We start from the raw sequence: 9,013 nt of genomic DNA, 5'->3' as shown, positions 1-9,013 counted from the left end.
AAATACCTTAGATCTTTGTGGCTTCCAGGTTTCTTGCAATTAAAGAGCAGGGCAGGTTGGTGTTTTGGGAGTTGTATTTTTAATTGGTCAAAACTGAAACTCGGCCATTGCTTTGTAGGTTTATGAAGATAAGTAATATTTCATGTTTTTATAAATTAATTATTAGCTTATTCCTTTTATAATAAGGCAAACTCCCACCACTTGAATACAAATCCATGATTAAGATAACTGGTGCTACACGGCTGCACAATTAATTTACCGCAAAGTAAGTTACACTCGGCTAATATTTATATGCTATCTCTATAGAATTTTGGTAAGTTTTCAAACTGGAATTGAATAACGGATATTGTGTTTTTTCTTTTACTTTTGTGTTCGTTTAAGGTGTCACTTCTCATATTGTCAGTTCATGGAACAGATTAATCAAAATCTATTCTTTGGTTCAAATGCTACATTTATGAATGACGTGAACGTATTAATTTCTAAGCCGGGAAACACAATTTAAAAAAAGATATGATTCCCATATTCTCTGTTTTTAAAACACTTTAATTTATGCTCTGTCTTGCTTTATAATTAAATTACACCCACTTTTTGGGATGCTTCTCATTCCGTTCCCATTTCTCTTGTTTGATCATTTTATTGCATAGTGCCTTGAGATGATATATGAAGGCGCTATATAAAACGCCAATAATAGTAGTATTCGAGATCTGTCTCTATCCATTAATAAGATAACGCCATGTTTAAGATCATACCAAATCAAATCACATAATATGTCTCTAAATGTGCATTAAACATGCATCGAAATCTTCGGTAGTTATCAATATTCGGTGTAACTTTTTGGAAGAATCGAGAAGCAGTAACCAGAGGGCAGTGGAACTGAAGTGCCGGAGTGTTTCCGGAAGCAGCCGAGGGGAGCAGTGAGGGTGACGCAAGGCGCTGTTCCGTTTCCAGTAATTTCTACGGCGAGAGATTAAAAAGCGTCCGAGACGGGAGACTCGAGTGTTCTAGAATAGAGCAGGGAGACACGCCAGGCGACTGAGTTGCTGAAAGAGTGTCGATGAATTGACAGTACCCTAACATTAGTCACGCAACATTTCCCTCCTATTTCTTCTTCCAGAGCGCATTTAGATATATATTAGCTGTGACCAGAATCGATTTCTGTACTGTCTGAATTGTCATGGCCAAGTGGGGAGAAGGAGACCCTCGTTGGATCGTAGAGGAAAGAGCGGATGCCACCAACGTTAACAACTGGCACTGGTAAATGATGACAGCTCTCTGAATTGACAAGGGTTTTATTTTTGAAGAGGCATATCTGCAGCGGTGACATCAATGCCTTTTTTTGGAGCTAACGCGTGGATACTTAGCCTGGCCTGGTGTGGTATTTCATGTGCGGCGCGGGTGCTAACATATCGTATCACAGAGGCAGAAATCGGACATGGCCAGATTGTCTAGAAACAGCACACAACCGAGCCACGGCAGGAGAGCCGTTGAGTTTCGTTCGTCAAAGGGAAAGTAACGTGGTTGACTTATGGTTGGTTTTGGAACTGCAGGCACGCTGCCTTGACAACTAAAGAGATGCAATTGAAATATTGACCCCTTCGGTATACTTTAATAACACGATGTCTCACTGCAGTGAGCTATAGCTGAGTGAAGTCCAATGAAAACGCATCGAAGATTCGCGTCAGTATCGAATATAGGTTATACCGAAGCACCATGACGCAAAAACTCGAGTTTACTTGTGCTTGAAAGTGTTGAGAAAAAGGTTTTCAGCATCTGTATCTGGTTTCTTGAGTTGAAATAGCCGAACTCTGGAGCTAGTTAATTTGGAAAGCTCTGTCGATCACGCTGGCGTTTGAATTGCAGATATAGACATAAATGGGATTGATCTGTTATTGTAGGTTTTAGTTCGTGTCGTCTTCTTATTGCTTCTGATATTCCCTCAAGTCTTCCTGGCAAACTTGAAAAGTATTTAAAAATTGTTTTATTTTAGTATTTTCTGAGCCAGTAAACGGTTTCCTTCACACGATTAGCATTGTTAGTGTCTGAAGATTGTTAAAAACCTGACGCTTCCACTACAAAGGTAATCTTTGTTACGTTTAAGACTATAGGGAAACAGCTGCGACTGAACAAACTACTCAGCCAAATAATTATATTACATACCCTGAGGTCTTTCAAAAAATGTTTGGTTGGGACCCGCAAATTAATTAACTACTAATTTGGAACCTTTCTTATGTTCTGACAATTCAAGTGGTAAAGCACAATTATGACATTATCGCCAGTCCTTACTTTTTCACAGTAACCTCTTCATAGGCCGTTGTACCTGGAGCAAGATGTCATTTAAGGGTATTTTGGCATCTCCAAGAAAAGGGCAGAAAGATAATATTGTTTCATTACTCTTAACTGCATTCCATTTGAAATTTGTATTTTGGGGTGAAATAACCATTGCTGTGCACCACAATCGGGCACATCAATGCTTATTATTTCATTGGCTTTTAGGCTTCACAGTGTTCATGTTTTGGCTGAGGATTTAGGCACCACTTTTAGTGTTTAGATCATTAAGTGCAATATAATCCCCTTCTTTATCAGAAAACTGCTTGTTCCTTGTAACTCAAAGCCTCCTGGTGCAAGGAGGAACTAAGCCTTGAAAGAAACACCAGTTCATCACAGGGCACACACATGGGGATAATTCAGAGAAGCCATGTCTAACTTGGTCTTTTTAGAGGGTGGAGGGAAGCAAAGTGCATTAACGTGCAAACACCACACAGAAGGTGCCTCAGTTCATGAACCCAGGAACCGAGAGCTGTGAGACAACAGTGCTAGCTTCCACACCACCATGCTAGCCAAATCACAGTACATAACATTAAACAATAAAAGCCCAAAATGAGGGTGGGTTGCATCTAATCACAGTGTTGTGAAGGAGTAACCTTGATCATTCTGGAATTTGTATATCACTTCACCTTGGCAGGCAGAGCTATTTCAAGACTCCTTGAAATATTGTACCTTACACTTAAGCAGAAGTAGGTTATACAGCTGATGTAACATCATAGCAAATTATAGCTGTCCTAATGCTATAATAAGATGAAAGAGAGATACAACCATTTTATTAACCATATACAATTTCTTGCATTAGGAATTTGTCTTTTCCCATACCCCAGCTTGCTCTCCATGAGACACAGGCACACGGACAGGGAGAGAGAAGCTTGGGGTCAGAGCGCAGGGTCAGCCATTTATATGGTGCTGCCCCTGGAGCAGCTGGGGGTTAAAGGCCTTGCTCATGGGCCCAACGGATTAGGATTCCTCTGGCGGCTGCAGGATTTGAACCGGCAACTTTCCAGCCACAGGCGGAGCACCTTAGCCACAGAGCCATCACTCCACATTGAGCAGAATTATTTGATTTTGGATACTGTTGACTTTTTACACATACAATTGTAGTAGGACAAACTGACAAACACAACTCATCTTCACCTTAAGGTAAGGGGTTTACATGTTATCCAGTGGTTCCAATGGCTCCCCTGTTTCCTCTGATTTATTCAGGACAGAGCGAGATGCCACAAACTGGTCGTCAGACAAGCTGAAGGACCTGCTGATGGCCGTGCAGGTGGAGAACCAGGAGGGGAGATGTGAGGTGACCGAAGTGAGCAAAATAGAAGGAGAAGCCTCCATCAACAACCGCAAAGGGAAACTCATTTTCTTCTATGAGTGGGATCTAAAAATGACTTGGACCGGTGAGTAAAGGCAACAAAGACTAAAATGCCTGTGCTGCTGTTGAGATCACAGTGCAGCAGTAATTTCTGTCTGGTAAGATATTTTTTCAGCTTTACTACTGAAATTGAAATGGTAAATTGGAAATTTTCTTAGACACCTCCAAGATCTCTTTCTGAAATCCTTGTCCAGAGGGTGAGAAGACTTGCTTTTTTTGCGAGCTCATTGGAACTGATAAATGCCCGTTAAAACTGACCTGTAGAACACTCTAAACATGAAAGCACTTGTTGGAATAGAGTTAGCACTTGAATGTACTATATACATATTAATTGCAGTAATAATTATTGACACATCTCTTTGAGATAGTATCGTAATATTAATATTGTAGCATGTTGTCAGATATACCTGTACTTACAGACATGATTTTATTCACTGTACTACTCTTTGCTGTTTTTTTGCTAGTGAATGATCTTCCTGCTTGGGAGGAGGCTGCCATGAAATGTCTTGATGCTAGAGGAGTAACGTTTTTTTTTCCTCCCGGCCAACAGGTGTATCAAAATCCGGAATAAAGTATAAAGGAAGTGTAGAGGTTCCAAACCTGTCTGATGAAAATGATATGGATGACTTAGATGTAAGCATTTTAAAATTGACTGCAGTTTTACAATTTTATTTTTATTCATGTATTTTTTAGAGACTTATGATGAATCCGTTTTCAGAAGGCATTTAATCTCGCACATCCAATGCCTGGGATGGTTTTTAATGGGCTGAGTTAGTTTTTGCAGAAATTAAAATCTAGCATATTACTATACTTTAGAATGTTGGTCACTACACACTTCTGTACCAATCATTTAAAAATGCATTTAAGTTGTAGGAAAATAAAAAGTAAATAAATAGTATAATCCAATCAACAGGAGTAATGTAACTACTTAGTATTGACTTCAGTCATTTAAGACATATTTTACAATGTTACTTTAATGCTGGGTGGAATAGCTGAGGAGTTTGCCACTTAATTTTTAAAATTGTAAAATGTCTGTTTTTTTTAATAGATATCTGTCTCGCTTGCTAAAGATGAACCAAACACACCTTTGACCGAACTGATGAAGACAGAAGGCGCAAGAAAAGTGCGACAGGCACTGGGAGATTACGTACAATCACTAAAAACTGGTATGAGGATATTAATTTAGTCAGTTTGTTGGCCAGCACCCCCTTTTTCCTGTGTTAATATTCTTACTACTTAAAGTTCCTCATTTAACACCAAGAATGCAGGCTTGTTGTGCATTTCTGGCTTGTTGTGTGTTTCTTGTAGCTTAAAAGTAGAAGCAAAGTGTACCACTGATGAACAATTAATGAAAAACATTGAACACTGAGCATTTTTAAATTTCAATATTTTGGTGGGAAAATAGTTAAGTTACATATTAAATTAATACTGATTTTTTTCTAATAGTTTAGGCAGTGTTATTTTGATTTTTTTGCAAGTACTCTTGCAAACTGATAGTCGTTGTCTTTGTTATTTCAGAGTTCACTCAAGGCATGATTTTGCCCACTGCCAATGGCATGAACAAATCTTCAGCATCACAATCCAAAGCAAAGCTGGATACGCCCCAGGTATTGTCTTTTTGTGCCAAGTGCACTTCTTACTGATTTTTTTTGTATAGACGTGATATTTAAAACTTTTTAAACTGTCAGCCATCTTAAGTGTCTGGTATAAAAGTGATCTGACCGTCTGACTGAAGGTTTAGATCACTGATCAGTGGGATTTCTTGATTTGGCTTAAATTGAGTTTGTGAAAAAATATTTATGAAATAATGCATCTCAAACCAAGTAATGGAATCTGTCACTGCAGTGCTTATACTACACCAAACAGTTTCATTTAAAAAAACAGCTGGGAAAGGGTTGTGTATGAAATAAGGTGAAGTGCCTTTTCTTTTAATTCATAGTACAGAAGGTTAATTGTAGTTGACCACATCTTTTTTTCTTCTCAAAACTAACCCGTTCTTTGTTCATTATTAGATTGCCCCTGGTAGTTCTGTTTCTTCAGCCAATGCGGGAGTGAAGATCCCCACTTGCAAGTTCAGTTTAAAGGAGACTTTCTTGACTTCACCAGAGGAGCTCTACAGAGTCTTCCTCACTCAAGAGGTAAATGTGCTCTGTGTCTACAATGAAACGCATACGGCCATTAGTGTACAAAGATGTGCTGTGTTATGACTGCTGTGTTAAGCAGATGTTATGACTGCTTGGAAAAGGAATGTTTTGCATGAACATCTACAAAACGAACCTTTCTGATTTGTTTTTATTGTTTAGATGGTGCAGGCTTTCACCCACTCAGCTGCTGTTGTTGATGCTGATAAAGGTGGAAAGTTCAAACTTCTGGAGGGTAATGTCTGTGGTGAATTTTTAGAGCTGGTGAGTACTGAACATTTCATGAGAGCTTAAAAATCTTTTTGTCTGTATTCTAGAATGTAGGAAACAAATTGTATGCTCTGTATTGCAGGTTCCAGAAGAAAAAATAGTTATGAAATGGAGATATAAGACCTGGCCTTGTGGTAAGTCTTCAACTCTTTACCTGTTCACGAAAGTCAAGAAACGTGAATGATGTTTGCGATTTCAAAATCTAAGAAAATCATAAAGTTTGCAAATGAGTGAAGGTCACTTCCTCATTCGGCTTTTAGTAGCCATTTGATCCAAGGATCTCATCCAACTGTTTATTGAAAGAAACCAGCATATTGGTTTTTACAACATGGCTGGGTAGCTTGTTTGGACTCTCACAACCGTTTATATAAGAAGTGGCTCCTGTTCTCTGTTTTAAATCCAATTTTGTATAGATACATATTGGCTGTGCAATCAAATATAGTTTCCTGAAATCATTTATTTACTCTTACAGGGTGAGAATTCAAATATTTATAATAAAAACCACAGAATAATTTGATTTGCTACCTGTTCCCTGCAGATCTTGGAATCTAATGGAAAAGCATTTATATGGAGAGAAATGCACATTATAATTGGGCCCTAAAAGTTGTAGGAAAGAAAATAATGAAACATAACAAAATTTCACCTCTTTTTTTTCCTTTAGAGCATTATGCAACGATCACAGTAAATTTCATTGATCGAAGCGGCGAGACTGAACTCAGGGTGGAGTGTAAAGGAGTACCAGTGAGTGAAGAGGAACGGACCAAACAGGGCTGGCAACGATACTACTTTGAGGGCATAAAACAGACTTTTGGTTATGGGGCACGACTTTATTGAAGACTCTGTACTGTATAGTATTGTAATAATGACTTTTGAACTCAAACAGAAGCTTCAGTCACCTGTTCATTTGTGTGTACATGCTTTCATTTTTAGCACAGTTGTTCAGTCACATGCTGCTATATGGCAAATACGAAGGAACTGTGCCTTTTTAGAGGAAGTCATTTTAAGGAGTTGTAAATTGGAGCTTATTGTGTGAATATATTATGATAAAACTGGTTAACCACTGACCTGTCCATTTTGATGGTAAAAACATACATGGGTAGGATTGCCATGTCTTGGCTTATACGTGTCCACAAGATGTCTGGTGTTAATAAATGTGATTTTTACTCAGCTCCCTTGTGATTTGTAAAAGAGCTCTTTAACACAAATAAAACTGGTTTAGATATTATTCCAAAACAAAGTACTGTAAAAGATTGCTGTACAGATTTGCTTGAAACCAGTTTGTGATGTGCCTATGCTGTAAAAGTGTAAAAACATTAATATGACCCATTGGGAACACGAGGGTAATTTATATTATGAGCCGTTTTTGAATGGCAACAACTTTGACTTCTGTGGTCTTGCATTCAGCAGGTATACAGACCAGGTGAGGCCTGTGAAAGTGAATGGAGACTGTGATGTACTTCTTCTGCAGGTGAATTATTTTTTTAGGATGGGAACGTTAGTGTTTGTAAACCTTTGGGACCCTTTGACTATATGACAAAGTAAGAGACTCTCAGACTGGATCGCTGAATAGTGTACTGTTTTCTGTAATTGTTCTGCCTGTGCCTAAGTTACATAATGTAGCTGTTCTAATTCACTACGACTATTTTTTCTAATCAGGCTCCAAGGTCTTTCAGGGCTAACCCCATATTTAGGTTGTTTTGATTAACTGACTTTAAAACAGCTTAGACATGTCTAACAAAATAATCAAGTTAATTGATTACATGAGTTGGGACAAAAACAAGAAGACACTAGAACCTCCAGCTATTCAGTTTGAGGCCTTGATCTTTAGTAGCGGTTCTTTAATCAGGGTCCTAGAATCCCTTTCTGTATGCTGTTTTTTGCTCCAATTGGACTGTCAAATACAGGCTAATTTGTTTCAATGATCTATTTTAGGTGACCTTTAAAAATGTTTAATTTTAGTGCTTAAAAATTTAATTGGTATGAACCTTGTGCTAGTTAGTGAGGTTCAGGGCCACACTCATGCAGGGTTGTGACTTGAAACGGAACCAACTGGATTACAGCTGCAGGAAAAACAGCACTCTAGGGTTGACTGATAAAGTGTCCCACTTGTCTGTCATCACTCGATCACTTTAACAGCTGTTTGGTGAGGAATAAGGGAGCTAATTTTTAGCAAGCTCAGGAGAGACTGCGTTAAATTTTATGTGCTGCTGAAGTTGTTGGGGGGGGGAAAAAAAGCACCGCGACCTAGGTATTTTTTAAACCAAGGCTTGAGTACAGAAGACAGTTTAAACCAGAAAGTAGATCAGTTGTAGACATAGATTAACCTTGTAATGAAAGCCCAGTTAGAACAAAAATCAGCAGACACAATGAGACTCCAGGACTAAGACTGAGAACTTATGATTAGAACATAATAACATAAACGTCAACAGTTTGTTTCCAGATTTCCAAATCAGATTTAATTTTTGGTATTGTGACTAAATTAAACTGCCTGTATTATGCATGAGCAACTGTTTAAATTGATGGGTTAATAGTTCATTAACAGTATCCAAAATCTGATGGCTTTGTATTATTAAGGTAGCATGAATAAGATATATAAATATGACATAAGAGCAGTGGAAGTGCTGCAATTATTTATTTACCATTTTCCATTAAACATTCTTTGTAATGAGACACTCATTGCCTTGAATAAAACATTTTGTTTCACTGGCAATTTTGCGTTAACTAACCTTTTAGAATGTTACACTGTATGTTGCAAGTGAAATTTGTTTTACTATAAGGAAATGTACTTAAGTTTATTGTAGACATAACAAATGTCTGACTACTTTCATCAGTATTATATTTTCATCGTTACTCTTCACAAGTTAAAGCCTTAGGTTCACAATAAAACAAGTGGATGCAATCAAAG

General features: G+C 37.9%; 1 protein-coding gene across 1 annotated transcript; it reads left to right on the top strand.

Annotated features, from left to right (window-relative positions):
* The first annotated feature begins 114 nt into the window (after positions 1 to 114).
* ahsa1a (AHA1, activator of heat shock protein ATPase homolog 1a) lies at positions 115 to 7,275 on the top strand. Its single transcript, XM_006632547.3, has 10 exons — positions 115 to 265; positions 1,115 to 1,254; positions 3,532 to 3,722; positions 4,248 to 4,330; positions 4,746 to 4,863; positions 5,216 to 5,304; positions 5,710 to 5,835; positions 6,001 to 6,102; positions 6,191 to 6,242; positions 6,770 to 7,275. The coding sequence occupies exons 2-10, from the start codon at positions 1,175 to 1,177 to the stop codon at positions 6,940 to 6,942; spliced, it is 1,014 nt and encodes a 337-aa protein (XP_006632610.1). The 5' UTR covers positions 115 to 265; positions 1,115 to 1,174; the 3' UTR covers positions 6,943 to 7,275.
* Positions 7,276 to 9,013: the final 1,738 nt, after the last annotated feature.

This window comes from Lepisosteus oculatus, chromosome 8 (assembly GCF_040954835.1).
Source record: "Lepisosteus oculatus isolate fLepOcu1 chromosome 8, fLepOcu1.hap2, whole genome shotgun sequence".
Taxonomy (NCBI): Eukaryota; Metazoa; Chordata; class Actinopteri; order Semionotiformes; family Lepisosteidae; genus Lepisosteus; species Lepisosteus oculatus.
This window is presented reverse-complemented; position numbering and strand designations above follow the sequence as displayed.